The 20,015-nt window shown below is 34.4% G+C and overlaps 1 protein-coding gene and 1 pseudogene across 1 annotated transcript; one reads left to right on the top strand and one right to left on the bottom strand.

The window, feature by feature from the left end:
• Positions 1–315: 315 nt before the first annotated feature.
• Positions 316–5,506, bottom strand: LOC138319635 (2-aminoethylphosphonate--pyruvate transaminase-like; annotated as a pseudogene).
• LOC138318295 (proteasome subunit alpha type-3-like) lies at positions 5,491–11,671 on the top strand. Its single transcript, XM_069260516.1, has 10 exons — positions 5,491–5,600; positions 7,782–7,864; positions 8,420–8,543; positions 8,853–8,954; positions 9,356–9,499; positions 10,053–10,118; positions 10,274–10,320; positions 10,627–10,694; positions 10,930–10,994; positions 11,262–11,671. Exons 1-10 carry the CDS (start codon positions 5,580–5,582, stop codon positions 11,301–11,303), a joined length of 762 nt encoding a protein of 253 aa, XP_069116617.1. The 5' UTR covers positions 5,491–5,579; the 3' UTR covers positions 11,304–11,671.
• The last annotated feature ends 8,344 nt before the right edge of the window (positions 11,672–20,015 follow it).

Raw genomic sequence — 20,015 nt, 5'->3', positions numbered from 1 at the left:
AATTATGATAAGAGGGAGTGAATCCCCATATCATTACAGACCTCTCTCATACACATCGTAGGTATGACAGGGGTGATAATTATGACAGAGGGAGTGGAATCCCCATATCATTAGACCTCCTCTATGCACACCAGTAGGTATGATTGGCGGAGATAATTATGACAAAGGGAGTGGAAATCCCCATTTCATTACAGACCCCCTCTAAACACACCAGTAGGTATGACAGGGGAGATAATCATGACCGAGGGAGTGGAATCCCCATATTTATTACAGACCTCCTCTATACACACCAGTAGGTTATGGCAGGGGAGATAATTATGACAAAGGGAGTGGAATCCCCATATCATTACAGACCTCCTCTATACACACCAGTAGGTATGACAAGGGGAGATAATTATGACAGGGGAGTGGGAATCCCCTATATCATTACAGACCTCTCTATACACACCAGTAGGTGTGTCATATCCTGAGGATACAGCGTCCCCCAATACATTACCTATCCTAAAAGCCAATCTGCATTCAACACTTATGCCAAGGATATATCACCTGATCTGAAAGAAACAAACAATCAATTTATACCTGTTGAATGAAACAGAACACGTAGAGAAGAAAAAAAGTGCCAATTAAAAACAAAATTCGATGGTAACATAATTAAAATAACAAAAAAGGTATCATAACAAGTGGTAAAACATCAGCTAAGTAACAGTGTATTGATCGATTATTATAAACAAATTATATAATAAATTAATAAGAAGACACATCTACCATTTCATATTTATAAATTGAACAATTACAGAAAATGATAATATATCGAACCTTATTGTTAATTTTTTACTACACTTTTTTTTTTATTTATAACAACTGATGATCCCAAAGAAATCATATCATTGAATATGCTAAAATAGATAAAAATGTTTATCTCTTGTAGCTGTGATTAACAATAATTTGATGCAAACCTTTCTCATTAAGTTTACTGTAGAAAATTTTGAAGTCAAAGTTAGGATGATCCGGGAAGTTGTATGAAGTGATAATATAGCCATCATGACTGTCATCTAAGAATTCTGTGAATCCCAACTTCTTCATTCCCTCTCCATGATAATCCTACGGTTTTCTATGTACCTAAAATGGAAACACATACTTTATATCAGCTTAATAATAATGATTCTCTTTGATTTAACATACTGCTGTGTGATCAATATTAACACACCAGACAACAGTTTAGTGGTGAAAAACACCAAATCAACTTTAAATGGCATATACTCATATAATACAACTATCTTAATTATTTTTTCCTTCCCTTCATCAGTACAGAAATATTTGTTACAATACTGTAGCTCTAAAGACTTTTTGATGTATATTGTTTGGCGTCTTTAGAAAAGTATAGTTGGCCAGGTACGTATATTTGTTCTTTGAGATAGTGAAGCAAAGGGAAGTAATTATAATAGATCAAAATGCTTTTACATTACATAAAATCAATCACATCCACCACATAGGGCTTTTGAGTGATGAGAAGATTTTGAAATACCCTGACTATTATACCTGGCAGATCGTCCTGAAGACCACCCTCGTCATCAAACTCCTTGAGAGCTTGACAGAAGGCCAGCATGGTGTGAGTGGCTGGAGTGAATCGGAACTGACCAGTGTCTTCTAGTCCTTGGTACTGGTCATATAAATCCAAACTCAAACTCCGAGAATTTCCTTCAATAGATCCAACATTTAATGATACTAAAAGGCTTACAGTTATATAAAAAAAAGATTTGAGGATAAAAACAATAAGATCATCTATTTTAACACAATACATGTACGTAGATAATATATATAAACCAAAGAATTTCGTTTTCAATGCTACTCAAAAGTCAATAGGAGCTGACAGAATGTTCACCTCATTACAACAAAATGTATAGATAAAAATAATTCAGAATTTGAAAGCAACAACTAGTAAGTTTAGAATTTAATGTAAGGATATAAAGATAATTTAGTATAACAGTGATAACATTATACCTACCTTTACATTTCTGTAGAGCAGATTTCCTGGCCACTGTGTATGAGAAGCCTGGTATTCCCTGGAGACACTTGTTGGCTGAGCTGACCATGAAGTCAACAGAACCAGCGGTCATATCCAGGGGATCGCCCCCAAAGCTGCTCATAGCATCCACAAAGAATAAACAGTCTAGAAGGAGAATCAATTACACATTATATTTATGATGCATTATGTTCTTTTAAAATTTGATATATCCTAGTTCAAGGTAGACAATTCTATAAGGATTTGCTAGGTGATGACAGCGGATGACATTGTATAAACAACTATAAAAAAAACACTTAGAAACCAATACATAACATAGACAATATAAAAGCATCTGTTACACAAGTTGTATGTCTAGCAATATGAAACTGACATTTCAACATGAGCAGTATGTGGATAAAACTAAATAACATGTATTATGACTAAAATTCTTAAATACTAGATTTGAAAACTCAAGTAAAACAAATACACATTACTTTGCTATAAGGTTTTATACACAAATGTTAAGATTCTCTAACAAAAAAACCACAAGCACCAACAACATTATAGTTTTTAACTAACCTGGTCTAATCTCCTGACTACGACAGCACCCACCTCCCACCACAGGGTTTATATAACACCAGAGCTTGTCTCACAATGGACCACACTGACTAAAGTGAATCTGAGTATGTCTGCTCTTAGTATATCTGCTACCCTATTCACATCTACATTTTCATTGTTCTCAGGGAAGCTTTCCTTTGTGGTAAGGTATAACCTATGTAATCACACCACCTTGCCGATCCTCTTACCGTAGGCTACCGTTCTCAAGTAACAGTACCTATTATATATCCAAAATATAACTTTTGTTTTTTAGCACAAAACAAAAAGTCTGCTACAATTAGCAGTGTTTGCAGGACACCAAGGAATTTTCTACAAGAAATATTATTCAACGCAATTCATCACATTTTTCCTCAATTTTGATAAATATTTATAATCTTCTGTATTCTCACCTTGCCACCTGTACGAGGAACTGCTGTCTGGATAACAGCTTCCACAGCAAACGTGCCACTCCCCTGGATTGGAATAGTGGTATAATCCTCCTCACTTACACCTACAGAAACAACACAGGATAAAGGGGTAGGGGTGAAATAATTAATCAGTTTAATTGCATCTCAAGCAAAGACCATCATGGTTAAAGGGAAAAGAGGTCCAAAAAGTTTACTTCATACAAACACAAAAAGGAGATATCTCAAGATAGTTCAATTGCTCATTCTCAATACACAATTATAGTACAAGACGTAGCAAGGGGGATATAAAATAATAATTTCAACATAGACAAGCATTATATAGAACAAAGGGGAGATAATTTGCCTGAAGAGAAGGATAAAAGAGTAGAGAAAGATGTATGTATATATTGTTTAGTTTCATTTATACAAGCACACCTTGCATGGATATTAAAGGAGGAGGGGCGGGGGGGATTTCAAGCCGACACAGCCACCAATGTTGAACGATCAAGGGAAGATAAGCTGCTCAAAGAAAAGGAAGGGGAGGTGAAGGGTTTACAAAGCTTTTCATTCCCAATACACCTCCATATGTTGATGAAGGTCTATACAGTGTTACACAAATACCGAGGTGTCTGTAATGAAAACCAGTGGATCCATGATCAGCTCATCACACACTTATGACCACAGGGAGATTAAGGTTTTATCAGTATACATATTTGAATTTAGCTTGATCAAAGATATGTAGTCAGTTTAAATATTCTAAAGGAATTTTGTAATGGATCAGTTTAACATGGCCAACAAACCAAAAGCAGGAGGTTCATGAGAAAATAAACAATTCCTTACAGTAGATTTCTGACAGGTTCTCCTAAAATGAAATGTTTATGATCATGTAATGAGAAAAAAAGGAATTTTTTTATCATGGTCGATGCAAGGAATTCCATTCTCATGTCACTGTTCATTTTTAAATTCTGTGATCTAGCATATAAAATGAAGTGTTCCGATATACTAGGACAACTATGCAGCTTATATGTATCCTCAATATATTTCTTGGGATTTACTTGATAATGATAATTTGACTTCTAATTTAAACAGACATATATTGCGAAAAAGTTTGAAAAAAATGGACCGGATATTCGGACAAAGGACTGTGAGTAAGCCGGACCGAACCAGATTTTGCCGGACTGAACATTAATGTGAATTTTGAATTAAAAGAACTTCCTGCTATTAGTATCCAGGCAGCTGTTTTCATGATTATCTTATGCAGTTTACATTTTTGCCAGGTTCTGCACCTGCATAAGATTTAAAAATGTCGGAACCAGTGGGTCCAAGTCAAATTTTGCCGGACATGTCCGTCGGACAGGCAAATTTTGCGATGACTGATTTAATTAGACCTTCACCTATATTCTCTTTTCATAATTCTTCCATCAATCTTACCAGCAATTTGTACAAGCCTGGAACGCAGGTATTTCACCTTGTCTATGAACACAACATCTCTGGAGCCCAGGTCAGGCAGTGCAGCCTCTCGAACAGTCCTTGAGGTTCCTAACGGACCTGGGGTAAACAGCTTCTTTCCCTGTTCTACAATACCATAAAAATTACAAGAAGGGACTACACTACTCCAATAACATGAGAGGTCACTGGTCAGCTTAATTTAATCAGACATCATTGTCTTGTCATGCTAATGATGCTATCCTTCTACTTCTAACATTGTTAGAGTCAGAGAATGTACATTATGCAATAAATAAGCATATGAAGTTTACTACAGCTATTGATGAGAAATTGAATGATTATTTTTTTTTATTTCAACTGAAATTAACAGAATGCCATGTACATTAGACTAAACAGTTATTTTGAAAAATAAGCGGCAGTCTACTTAGAGTGGCAATAACAAATTATGATGTGTAAGGGAGGTAACTGAAGACAAAAATTCAGGGGAGATAATTTACATGTGATGCCGAAATTGTCAAGTTAATAAGAATAATTAATATAAATTATTGCAGTTAAATACTACCTGCAATGGACCTTGATTTTCTAGACATAGTAAACCCTCGTCTGTGGCCATACTTCAACGCTGAAATAGGCGATGATTTTTGAAGTACCATTCTTGTAAAGGCTCTTCCACAAAATCTACTGATTTCTTCCATAGTGAATGTCGCTTGTCTAGTCCTGTCGACAGGATGCACTATTTTTTAAAAATGTGGTTTATCACAATAGTTGATGTTTCGACGTTTCCATGCAGTGTTGTAGAACGGCTACGTAAAGACCGCATGTAGCAGCTGATTCTTGTACTCCTAGTCAAATAAAATATCCGGAAATATTCAGTACAAAGGAACAAATGGTGGCCTGAAAATTAAACTAATAAATTTTGGTGTTGCTTCGTACTCCATGTAAAAAATACTGTTTATCTGTGGTACAAAATAAATAATGTACCGTGTTCGGTCTTGTGTAAATAAATTATTCGTGTCATTTCAGGGGAAGATTAACCGTTCGTTTAATTTACTAGATCGGACCCGGTGCGGAACCGGAAGTGAAGCACATGCCATTAGTGACAAAGCTGAAAACGCTGTGAGAAAATGAGTTCGATAGGAACCGGGGTAAGACGACCAACTGTATAGGCTTTAGCTTTAGAATTATTTGGATACGCATTAAGTTTTAAAGCTATTTCTGTTTAGACGATTTACTTTCTTTTGGCAATGTCATAAAAAACTGTTATGGGCTTGCTGACTGTAAGTTGTAGCCATCAGTATAAAGTGTTATCAAAATACCATTCGTTTATTGTCTTTCATTGAATCAATGGAAGAAAGCTGCTAGGAGCATTGTCAAAAGTTATCCAAGATTCAAGATATTTTAAATTACATATATATTTTAGCTTTCAATATTGAGCTGGAAAAGTAAAAAAAAAATACATTTAATACATGTACAGTATAAATAATTAAATTATATAGTATTAAAGTTCAATAGTTATGTTTGATCATTTTTAAAAATAAGAATAAAATAACAAGATGACAAAAACGTCATTAAAAAGGAAAGAAATATGCATAGAAATTATTCTTCCTAGCTGTAAAAGTTAAAGTAGGCCTACAGTAACACTTGCATAGTACAATGATAAGTTAAAACATATTACAAGATACAAGAAACTTTATTTAGTGTCGAATATATAAAAACATGGCAACATAAGCTAGGTCGAGCTTGTATTTCGACAAAACAAAGTATATTGTATATATAACTGAAAATTAAAACTAAAGCATCACAGTCGTCAGTAATTATAAGTACAGGCACTATATAAGCTATCACAGAATTGTTCACAGATTTATATTAAAAGGGGTGGCAAAATTTAAAAATAAAATAAAGACATGTGTTACACCACAGGATACAGGGAGACATTAAGAACAAAGTTTACACTAACAGTCCAGGCCGTCCCACTTACGGAGCAGCCTCCGAAACTGAGGCTGTTCCATATGCGGGACGCCTCGTACCTGAATGATTTTCTTACCATACCTGGTGGTGTTAACTCTGTGTAGGTTTGCTTTGTTTTCAGATCTGAAATTATAAATGTTTTCTTGTTTTTTAATAAGTTTACATATGTAGTCAGGAGCAATATTGTTAAAAATTTTAAAAACCTCACAGGCAGGGTTCTCACTAAGTTTTTGAATACATGGTTGAAAATTTATAATAGGTGTTTGAGGGCCACAAGCCCCCATGGGGCCAATACTTATTTCTGACAAAAATAGCCGGTTGTAAACAAGGAAATACACAGCTGTTTTTGCCGGCAACCGGCTTTTAACGAGAACCCTGACAGGCCATCATTTTCATCCTGTGGACATGTAAAAAGGCCAAATTTGATCCGGCAAGCAGTTCTTTAAGGTTAGAGATGTAGTCATTATGAATGAATCGCAAGCCCCTCTCTTGCACTCGTTCGATTTTTCTAGTTGCAGAAATACTGCAGAAATGCCAAATAAGGGGACAATAGTCAAAGTTTGATAAAACAAAGCATTTGTAAATTAAAATTTTGGTTCTTGCACTCGTTCGATTTTTCTAGTTGCAGAAATACTGCAGAAATGCCAAATAAGGGGACAATATAGTCAAAGTTTGATAAAACAAAGCATTTGTAAATTAAAATTTTGGTTGCTTTAGGTAAAAAATGTCCAATCCTTTTCAGAACTGCTAGCTGCTTAGATGCTTTCCTGCATATATCTGAAACATGTTTATCAAATTTTAAAAGATGGTCGATTTCGATACCTAAAAGTTTAACACTATCTTCACAAACAATTTCAGTGTTAGAGATATTAAAATGTTTCACAATGTTCTTACCCAGAGAGATAGCCTGAAATTTCTATGGATTTGCCTTCATTCCATTTATGTTAAACCACTTAATTAAAACACTGGCTTCATCTTCTAAAACTCTCTTAAGATTGTTTATATTTATATTTTAATAATAAGAAGTGAAAGACTTCAAGGCTCAAGCCAGTCTAAATTCTGAAAGATATGCTGTGGTTCATTAATGAATATGATTGTAATGTAGCAAGTTTATTGCATTTTATCTACTCAAAAAAATAAAAAATAAATAAATCAAAATTCCCTACTGACCTACCCTATTTTTCAGTCATGTAACCTGAAACATGTATATTTGTATATATTATTTGTCTCCTGTATTATTTAAAGTCAGTCTAATATTTATATTTTTCTCATCAAATATAGGATCATACTTTTACCTCTAATGTAAAAAAAAATCTTATTATTACTTTTAATGATAATAAGGACCTTTTAATTTGTAGTATGATCTCAGTGCATCACAATTCTCTCCCGATGGAAGAGTTTTCCAGGTAGAATATGCATTGAAAGCAGTGGAAAACAGTGGGTATGTGTAACCTTTATGTGATCAAGTATGTTTACTGTTACAGTATTACAATAGTACATAATATTATAGTGTTAAATGTTATAAACTTCATTATATATATAGCTACATTTAATAACGACAAAGTGTTACTTGTTATATTTCTGCAGCAGTGCATATGTTATTGATGAAATCATTATCAATTTTTTAAATTAATAGCTACTATCTAACAAAATATGCCACTCCCATCCACTAAAGGTAAAAAAAGAGTACCGGTACCTGTCAAAAACAGGCAACAACCCATATAAAATATTGATACCTCTAGATCTAGATCTAGTCTTAGTTTAAGTCATTGATTTGCTTAAGAGTGGCATTGCAAAAAACTTAATTGTAGTTTTAAACAAAGGAGAAAAAAGATAGATCTGATCTATTGTGTTAGTTTAAGTCATTGATTTGTTTAAGAGTAGCATTGCAAAAAACTGAACTGTTGTTAAACAAAGGAGAAAAAAGATAGATCTATTGTCTGTAAGTGTAAAATAATATACACAGAACTATTTTTGTTGTATTTGTAATTCTCAGAACTGCAGTGGGAGTCCGAGGAAGGGATGGAGTTGTGTTTGGTGTTGAAAAACTTGTCACATCAAAGCTATATGAAGCTGGAGCTAACAAAAGGATATTCAATGTAGACCAACATATCGGAATGGTTTGTATCTTACATATCACTGACACTAATAACATGATATTGGTGTATCAATCAATATCATTACTGTTGATATAAAACATCTTTTAAGCTAAGACATTTCATGCATGTATATATATATGTTATTGAGTATATGAATACACATACAAGTGTCTGTGTATATCTGAGTTTAGTTTCCTATTATATTTTCAAAAATACAAGAAGACAAAGTGGCCAATATCAGTAGCATTATGATAATAATCAGTTGCAATGTTAATTAATAACCTGAGAAAATATTTCCTCTGTTGACTGGGAGTTTATTTCCCTTTGCAGGCAGTAGCAGGTTTGTTAGCCGATGCCAGACAGGTTGTAGAGACTGCAAGAGAGGAATGTTCTAACTACAGATATAACTATGGCTGTCCTATTCCACTCAAAGTAAGATTTATATATGGTCCTATATATTCAAACAAAAATTCCATAGAATCCTCTTTACTGGGTATATACAGTGTAGTTAAATACAAAATAATGACTGTTGAAAAATGATGTGTTTACCGTGTATTTACATTGTATATAGATATAAACCTATAAATGATGGTATTGTTTCAAATGGATAACTTCCATCAGAATTCTGTTCATAATTTTAAAACTTACTGATCAATTAGAAATAACTATACATACTGAACTGCAACAAAAGAAAAAAAATGCAGTTGTTGAAAGTCAAACATGTCTTTTCTGTAAAATAGTTTTTAATTGAATAAAGTATTTAAATTCTTAGGCAATTGTTATCAAATATTGTTTGGGATTAATGTTATCATATGGATATGATGTTGTTTCAGCATATGACAGACAGAGTCTCACTGTATGTACATGCACACACTCTGTACAGTAGTGTACGGCCGTTTGGAGTAAGTGCCATTGTGGGATCATATGGTAAAGAAGGACCCCAGATGTACATGATAGACCCATCAGGAGTGTCCTGGGTATGTACTACAGCTGTGTAACTATCGTCACCACATATGTTAGGGTTATACAGTGTAACTTGTCTAAACCGAAACCTCTGGATACTTGTCCATAACAATTAATTTGTGTGCTCCCGCCATATCTACCGGTATCACCGTATTTCACCGCAAATAAGACCCCCCTCCTAGAGAAGAAATAAAGGTCAAAAGTGGTGGGGGGTCTTATTTGCAGATAACCCGCCTGATAACATCGATCTATGAGGTCGCCATCTTGGATTTTTAATGTCCTGTCATTGTTGTAACAGTCGTATGACAGATGGGTAATAGCAAGATGTTCAAATATTTATAATAATTATGAAGACGTATGAGTAAAATTAAATCAAATGTTATGACAAATTAAAATATAAACAAAACTAGGGCAGTTGTAACGTAAGTCTGTAACTTTTAAAAAATAACTCACTCGTGTGGAATAAATTCATTATTCAACAACCACTCATTGTGTAACCTCTATTTATTACATGATTAAGTTATATAAAATTAATATTGATATATATTTCTCTTTCTTTGCATGTAGGGATACCATGGTTGTGCAACTGGAAAAGCAAAACAGGCAGCAAAGACAGAAATTGAAAAATTAAAGGTATATTTCTTTAGATGAACTGATAGACTCTAAACACATTGTCTAAGTATCACCATCCATTATCATAATTAGTGATATGGTGCTGGAAAAGTAGCCAATCACTCATATCTAATATATTTACTTTGTTGACTGCTTTGTGCTTTGCTTTTTTGCAGATGAGAGATATGCCTATCAGAGATCTTGTCAAAGAAGTGGCTAAAATGTAAGCCTTATTAATATATCAGAGATCTTGTCAAAAAAGTGGCTAAAATGCAAGCCTTATTAATATATCAAATTTTCAGTTTGTTGTTAAGGTTTAAACTTTATTTTTATTGTGATTTACATATTATTAAAAATCAAATTAGCCAAGTGTTTTATCACCATATTGTAGATCATCAGCATTTCAGTCTAGTTTCAGAATATCCAGTACTTATAAGTACATATAAGACCCCAAAACATGAATACACATGTAGAATTTATTTGAAATCTTTTACTGCAGTGATGTAATGATTTTTAACGTTTATTTCAGTATTTATATCGTCCATGATGAAGTAAAAGATAAGAACTTTGAGCTGGAGCTGAGTTGGGTAGGAGAAGGTATGTACCAGTATATATCGGTTCTTTCAAATGTGGTTAACTACTCTCTGTTTGAAGGAAACTATAATCAATATTTACATTCAATTGACTGATTTTGGTGTTTTGGTGTAACTTAATGGTAATGACTTTGGTAAATCTATAATTTAATTGGGTAAATTGTATTTTATTTTGCCTCGATTGTATTAAGAAAACATATTTACATGACAATTGCTATTTTATGTTTCATTACTTTCAGCTACTGGTGGCAAACATGAAAGAGTTCCAGAGAATATCTTCATAGAAGCAGAAAAATATGCAAAGGTATAAAAAAACTTCATTTACCTAGTCCCACACACACACACTTGTTACAGCCATTGGTTTTTACAAGGTTTGGCTCTTTTAGGGTTCTAGGTATTTTATAATGTATCAAAATAGGGTCATGGCCACTACAATATACATTTGAACTTTTGAAAAAGTTCGGATAATACTACAAATCATTATCTCCATTGCCAGCGCCAGTTGTTTGTAATGACCATAAAGCCTTGATTTTGAAGTGTTACATAACATGGTATAATATTGCATTTTCAGGAAGCACTGGAGGAGTCTGATGAATCGGATGAGGATCTTTGATAAACAGCATATTGAAGTAGCAATATTGACCAGGATCATTGAACATTTGTTTAAAATGTGTATCAGACAAGGATCTTTGACATGTTAAGATGTGGATCAAACAGAGATCTGTGACAGTTTACACATACCCAGCTAAAGGTGATATGTGCCAAGTAGATACAAGTTTTAAGTGATACTATCACATGGCAAAACTCACCTCTGAGGATCAAACAACAGACTGATTTATGGAAATAAGATTTCTAGTGGTAAAGTGCTCATTATTTTATAGACATGTTTACAAACAAACTACATGACTATATCTCTCACCATTGTTTTGTCATTGAGATTGTATATTCATCATAAATTAAACTCTAATGGAAAAAACAATGCATTTATTGTTTGTTATAATAATTTCTATCAATCAAAATTCTAATAGATAGCTAACTGAGTTTTGACATATGCATGTTTGTCAGACCAAAAGGCTCATTGGGCCTTAAATGACATCTGATAGATGTATTTTATATAGATAAATACTCGCAATAGCTACTACTAAACTACAAAGGGTCATATTTACTGTCACAATACAAATAATTTCTGTTCTCAACACTGGCCTCAAGATCTTGCATACAGTTTCGTGAATGTTGGTTGCAATTGTTTACTACAAAGGGAAATAACTTTGTATATATTTAAAGCCCCATTATGTTTTGGGGTGAAAAAAATATTGTCATAAAGTACCAAACTTTGCTGAATAGTAGAGCATATATCCTTATGAAAATATCCGCTAATAAAAAATGCCCAACATTTCCATGTTTTTCAAAAACAATAGAAAACCCCTCTTCGGAGAGGGGGAAATCCGTAGTTCCACCAAGAGCCAAAACAATCTAGCATTACACGCGTGGACCTAAAATTCATGTTGTACATGTAACTTATGTATTTACATGTAGTTTCTATATAAAACTATGCTTAAACTATTTAAAAAGTGTTTGTTCTTGAATGGAAAGCAAGCATGAACAAAATTATGATTACTATTTTATTTGCTGATCTTATGTATTTTGTATTAACGATTTATAGATGCCTATATGGCCTAATCTGGCTTTATTGAAATGTACATCGAAACCGAACACACGTTTGTGTTACCTGATGAGGCCTCCCATGGGGTGGCTCGACAAAACTCGTAAACAAATGAAAGTAAACACAAACACGCCATGTCGTTACCTGCTATATAGATCTTACACTTTGGTTCTTTGTATAACAATACAGCGATGTATACATTCATACGAAGTCTGGTAAGCCCACATGTTCTACCCCATCGAAGACCGAACATAAACTTAGACCAGTGTATCGGCATTATCAGATATATCCATGACAAGTGATCATGATCATGAATTGCTAACTGAGTACAATCCACATTGTAGCATAAAATTATTAGTATAAACTTTAAAATTACTACATGCAGAAACATAATTATGTTTATGTTACATGTAAAGATATATACATGTATATGAACCACAGGTGTTTGGCTCTATAGACATTTTTTCTACACACACACACACACACACACACATATATATATATATATATATATATATATATATTGTGTGTGTGTGTGTGTGTGTGTGTGTGTGTGTGTGTGTGTGTGTGTGTGTGTGTGTGTGTGTGTGTGTGTGTGTGTGATACTGTGTCAGTATATAAAGAGAGAAAAATGTCTATAGAGCCAAACACCTGTGAATGAACCACATGTAGGCCTATGTGATTCATATCATCTCATAATTCACTGCATGCACGGGACAGGAAAAGGAATGCATGTACAAAATGTAGAATAATTTGGTTTGATTGAATAGTACTAAGAAATGAATATAAAAACAGTCAGTTAATGATCACGAACCTATTTTTCTTACATATTTCATTTAGCGCATAAACCATAAATCGAACTTTTTCTATGAAAACAAATAGGCTGAATGCTAATAAACATAATTCACGTTCGGCGTAAAATGGAATGCACACTCGTGAAATTAGAGAAATTTCAGTTTCAATTCCCTTTTGCTTTTTACTACGTACATGTATATCGTACTAAGAATTACGTACTGGCGGAAATTGATAGTCCGCCAGGTAGCATCATGGGTCAAAATAATATGTGTTGTGTCTTTTTAATGATGAAATAGTCTGGCAATATTTATATCCCCTTAGTTCACTCTAATACTGACGTTTGTACGAATATAAATGCGAGTCTTTGATTACTTTAATTCGTTCCGTGTACATAAAAATGTAGGCCTACATGTATATTTAAAAATGCCCATACGATAATTAAGAATCATGCACCTGGTAATCAATACTTGATGTATATACACGCGTACTCTGATGAAATGTATGATGATCCTTTTCTAACCACACGAAACGTAATCGAGAAACATTTAATCAGTTAATTATACAGAAATGAAATCTCGACAGGTATCGGTATATAGCCCCCCGGTTGGAATACATACCAGAAAATTTTTACATGTATAATTGATAAAAAAAAATAATAAAGGAGGTAATAGCAACGGTATATATGTCAATTAAGTGCTGGGTCCTAACAAACACATATATGTTGGGTACATGAATACTGAGAATAGATATGTATAGATGTAATATACGATATGCATACTATCGTATATATACAAATGTATATGCAGTAACCGTGTTGATAACGAGCAAAGTAACATATATAATACAGATATGTCTCAACATACAGATTGACGTATCTCGACTAGCACCGATTCCAGTAATCTTTCATCTACATGTACTATCACATATTTCATAGACATAAGAATATCGTTATAAGATACCCAAAGAAGAAATAGAAAGCAGTTATACATGTATATAGTAAGCTATTGGTCCACCTCTTTACGTATATTCTAAGTATTTTAGATATACTGTGCTCTCCTAACTCTCAAATTACGAATAGATTAGTAGTATCATGATATTTACTTATCAATATATAGTTTGGTACAAATACTGTATTTATCTCAAATTATTACACGAGAGGAAAGTTAAAATCAACCGATCATTACCAAAATTGACACGGCCACGTGTTTATATTGGGACGATAAAATACCCCATATGGTGCCCCATGTACGCATTTCACTATTTACATCCACTATTTTTCGATTAATACGTATTCTGTATTAAGCTTTATATAAACTATATGTAACCTTTGACAGGACACATTTATAATTTGTGAAATCTGATATGTATCATATTCTAAAACAATTATAAAACATTGTATTGCTCACCGTTTGCTCAAAACTGCCCTCTCTCTCGGCCATGCGTGTTTTTGTTTTACTATCCGGGTACCGAACATGCAAATCAACCCGTTCTATTTTAAGAATTCTTTACTAATTGATAATTGCGTAATTATCTTCATTGGAAAGAAACCAAATGAAGAAACTTTCATAAGGGATGTTAATATATATTTTAGCAAAGTTTGGTGAAAGCATAATGGGACTTTTAAGGATTAACTTGAATAAAAATTTTATGTAATGGAGATATAACACAAAAATCTGAGTGTACTCTAATTATGATGAGAGTACACCCAGATTTTTAGGTCATCTGACTCGAAGGGTCAGGATGACCTATAGTCATCGTGATTTGTCCGTCGTCCGCCGGTCGTAAACTTTTTTCCTTTAAAACGCTACTCCTTAACAGCTAAGCGGATTTCAACCAAATTTTGTTTGAGACATCATTGGCCAAGGACAATCATATTTTATATGAATGAGCCTGGTCCGACCCCTAGGGGGTGAGGGGTGGGGCCCCAAAAGGGCAAATTTTCTTAATTTTAGCTTTAAAATCCTACTCCTCGTTCATCCTTAGATGGATTTCATCCATATTTGATGTGAAACATCTTTAGGGACGGACAATCATATTTTATATAAATGAGTCTGGTACGACGCCTAGGGGCTGAGGTGTGGGGCCCCAAAAGGGCAAATTTTCTTAATTTTAGCTTTAAAATCCTACTCCTCCTTCATCCTTGGATGAATTTCATCCATATTTAGTGTGAAACATCATTTGGGACGGAAAATCATATTTTATAAAAATGAGCCTGGTCCGACCCCTAGGGGCTGAGGGGTGGGGCCCCTAAAGGGCAAATTTTCTTAATTTTAACTTTAAAATCCTACATACTCCCTCTTCATCCTTGGATGGATTTCATCTATATTTGGTGTAAAACATCATTGGGGAAGGACAATTATATTTTATATAAATGAGCGTGGTCCAACCAATAGGGACAGTGGTGGAGCCCCAAATGGGGAAATTTTCTTAATTAAAGCTTTAAAATCCTACTCCTCTTTTATCCTTGGATGGATTTCATCCATATTTGGTGTGAAACATCATTGGGGAAGGACAATCATATTTTATATAAATGAGCCTGGTCCAACCCCTAGGGGCTGAGAGGTGGGGCCCCAAAAGGGCAAATTTTCTTAATTTAAACTTTAAAATCCAACCCCTCCTTCATCCTTGAATTGATTTCATCTTTATTTGGTGTAAAATATCATTGGGGAAGAACAATCATATTTTATATAAATGGGTCTGGTCCGACCCTAGGGGCTGAGGGGTGGGACCCCAAAAGGGCAAATTTTCTTCATTTTAGCTTTAAAATCCTACTTCTCCTTCATCCTTGAATTGATTTCATCTATATTTAGTGTAAAATATCATTGGGGAAGGACAATCATATTTTATATAAATGAGATAGGTCCGACCACCAGGAGCAGAGGGGCGGGGCCCAAAAAGGGGAAATTTTCTTAATTTAAGCTTTTAAATCCTACTCCTCCTTCATCCTTGGGTGAATTTCATCCATATTTGGTGTGAAACATTATTGGGAAGGACAATCGTATTTCATATAAATAGTCTGGTCTGACCCCTAGAGGCTTAGGTGTGGGGCCCCAAAAGGGAGAATTTTCTTAATTTTAGCTGGCCCACTTCCTGTTCTCAGATTTCGGTCTCCGATCTCAAGGAAAATTGGTCTATAGGAGTTTAAATTGATTCAGAAGGGGGAATTAGGTGAGGACAATCATATTTTATAAAGGACCGAGCTAAGGCCCATGGGGATAGTACGTTGGAGGTCCAAAATGGGAGCTTTGTTTATACTGTGACTTTGTTGTTTTGTGCAATGAGTCAGATGACCGTTAAGGCCCATGGGCCTCTTGTTTCCATATTTGGTGTAAAACATCATTAGGAAAGGACAATCATATTTTATATAAAGATATTGGTAATCCAAGATGGCCACTGGCCCACTTCATGTTTTCAAGTTTTGGTCTCCGACCTCACTGAAAATGGGTCTATAGGGGTTTTAACGCCCCCCTAGGGGCTGGATGTGAATTTCATCCAAATTTGGTGTGAAACAATTATTGGGGAAGGACAATCGTATTTTATATAAATGAGTCTGGTCTGACCCCTAGAGGCTTAGGTGTGGGGGCCCCCAAAAGGGAAAAATTTTCTTAATTTTAGCTGGCCCACTTCCTGTCCTCAGATTTTCGGTCTCCGATCTCAAGGAAAATTGGTCTATAGGAGTTTAAATTGATACCTAACAACATGCAAACATTTTCATAAAGATTTTGGTATTCCAAGATGGCCGCTTGCCCACTGCCTGTTTTTTCAGGTTTCAGTCTCTGATCTCAAGGAAAATTGGTCTATAGGGGTTTTAATTGATTCAGAAGGGTGGATTAGGTGAGGACAATCATATTTTATAAAGGACCGAGCTAAGGCCCATGGGGATAGTACGGTGGAGGTCCAAAATGGGAGCTTTGTTTATACTGTGACTTTGTTGTTTTGTGCAATGAGTCAGATGACCGTTAAGGCCCAATGGGCCTCTTGTTTCCATATTTGGTGTAAAACATCATTAGGAAAGGACAATCATATTTTATATAAAGATATTGGTAATCCAAGATGGCCACTGGCCCACTTCATGTTTTCAAGTTTTGGTCTCCGATCTCACTGAAAATGGGTCTATAGGGGTTTTAAACGGATGGCGAACAACATGCAAACATTTTCGTAAAGATTTTGGCATTACAAAATGGCCGCTGGCCCACTTCCTGTTTTCAGGTTTCGGTCTCTGATCTCAACGAAAATTGATCTATAGGGGTTTCAAGGGATGGCAAACAACATGCAAACATAGGGATGGAACGGCGGGGGTCCAAAATGGGAGCTTTGCTGAAATTTGGCTTTAAAATCTGACTCCTCCTTAATCCTTGAATGGGTTACAACTATATATGGATGAAGGGCTGCCAAGTTTGTTCAACAAATGACCTTTACCTATTTCAGAAACTTATAGATATTCAATAAAGGAGTTCCTTGAATTGCTTATATTAATTATTAAACACTACAATATACTGTGACTTTGTTGTTTTGTGCCATTGAGTCAGATGACCTTAGAGGCCCGTGGGCCTCTTGTATATAAAATAAGCCTGGTCCGACCCCTAGGTGCTGAGGGGTGGGGCCCCAAAAGGGCAAATTTTCTAAATTTCAGCTTTAAAATCCTACTCCTCCTTCGTCCTTGGATGGATTTCATCCATATTTGGTGTGAAACATCATTGGGGAAGGACAATCATATTATAAATGAGCCTGGTCCGACCCCTAGGGGCTGAGGGGTGGGCCCCAAATGGGGAAATTTTCTTAATTTTAGCTTTAAAATCCTACTCCTCCTTCATCCTTGGATGAACTTTATCCATATTTGGTGTGAAACATCATTGGGGAAAAATCATTATATGTTATATAAATGAGTGTGGTCCGAGCCCTAGGGGGCTGAGGGTTGGGGTCCCAAAAGGGCAAATTTTCTTAATTTTAGCTGGCGCACTTCCTGTTTTCAGGTTTCGGTCTCTATAGGGCTTTTAATTGATCTGTCAAACATTTTCTTTAATGAAAATTGGTTCTAATTTTACTAAGTAGGGAAAATTAATTGATGCCAAACAACATGCAAACATTTATTCATTTAAGATTTTGGTATTCCAAGATGACCGCTGGCCTACTTCCTGTTCTCAGTCTCCGATCTCAATGAAAACTGGTCTATAGGGGTTTTAATTGATTCAGAAGGGGGAACTTTAGGTAAGGACAATCATATTTTATAAAGGACCGAGGTAAGACCCATGGGGATAGTACGACAGGTCCAAAATGGGAGCTTTGCTGAAATTTGGCTTTAAAATCTGACTCCTCCTTATATTAATCCTTGAATGGGTTACGACCATATATAGATGAAGGGCTGTCAAGTTTGTTCAATAAATGACATTTACCTATTTTCAGAAACTTACATATTCAACTAAGGAGTTCCTTGTATTGTTTTTATATTAATCGTTAACCAAATACTTTATACTGTGACTTTGTTGTTTTGTGCCATGAGTCAGATGACCGTTAAGGCCCATGGGCCTATTGTTTTGTTATATCTCCATAACATAAAAAATCTAATCAAATTAATCCTTATAATTCAATTTAACTAAAGACAATCTCTTCAATATTCAAAATTCATTTCGCAGCATATTTGTCTAGGAAATCATTACGCCGTCATCTCATGATCAGCTAATCAGAAGCAAAGTTATAAAAGGCGACGCCATTTTTTTCCTGTATTGGCTGATAAAGTAAATTTTTAAGCCAATGAAAATGCTCGTAACAAGCAACATTGAATTATATAAAGTTAAAATATACATTGGAATGTTTTTACATCGCAAAATCTCTTTTGAAAATCGACTTCCAGCAGCTGTCTACTTGCAACTGAACTATATGTCCATCTCACATGCCTAGTCCATCGTGTTTAAATATTTTTATTTATAGTTGTTTTGGGCTATCTAATTTTACATGTGTCTGTGCTATAAACCATTTTTGTATAATTTTTCTGCAGGTAAAGCATATTTGTTATAGATTAAGAAACATTTATAACACAAATGTTTTTTACTGATACATCATTTCAAACTGGACAATGTGCTTTTTCAAAGACCAACACAAAGAAGAGATTGTATGGCATAAAAATATTTTATTTGAAAGAAGATTGCCATTTTCTATATCATCATTAATACATTTACTGATTAAATAGACCATGTATCTGGTACTGCCCTCCAAAAGTGTGTCTTACACATGAAAATTTACAAATATACATAAAAATATAAAAATATGTAAAATTTGTTAATACAGACATCAGTAGATAATAATCATACTTATTTAGTCTTCACTCTAAAATCCTTTCATAGCATTATCCATCATGAGTTTTCTTAGCGATGAATTGTCAGCAAATTTGAACATGTAACAGAACTCTTCGGAAGGCAGTGTATGTTTGGTGCAATTTTAACAAATGAAATTAACAATTACATTGTATTTAAAATTTCCCTTCAGATTATCCCCAATGACATGACAATTTTTGATTACGGTTAACCTCCGATTAATTTGGAATTGACACACACATACATGTAGTTTGAACTACAGCAATTTGTAGGCTTGATATGACCTATAATGGTTTTGAGCAAGATTTTCTGCCTCACATTGCTTAAACTAGCTATATATACGAGGCATGTCCCTGTATTCAAGCTTGACGTTTTGCTGATGGAGAGTTTAAACTCCAAAAATTTAAAACTGGTCCATCAGTATTTCTTTTATTTTGTTTGAATTACCCAAAAATTAACCATTTGCACGATTAGAGATCACAATCAGATGCATGAATCTCGAAAATTATATGCAATTATTTCACTTTTCAGCAATTTTATCACAAATGGTCACACA

This window comes from Argopecten irradians, chromosome 3 (assembly GCF_041381155.1).
Source record: "Argopecten irradians isolate NY chromosome 3, Ai_NY, whole genome shotgun sequence".
In the NCBI taxonomy this organism is placed as follows: domain Eukaryota; kingdom Metazoa; phylum Mollusca; class Bivalvia; order Pectinida; family Pectinidae; genus Argopecten; species Argopecten irradians.
The sequence above is the reverse complement of the archived record's forward strand: the minus strand, read 5'-3'. Positions and strand labels throughout refer to the sequence as shown.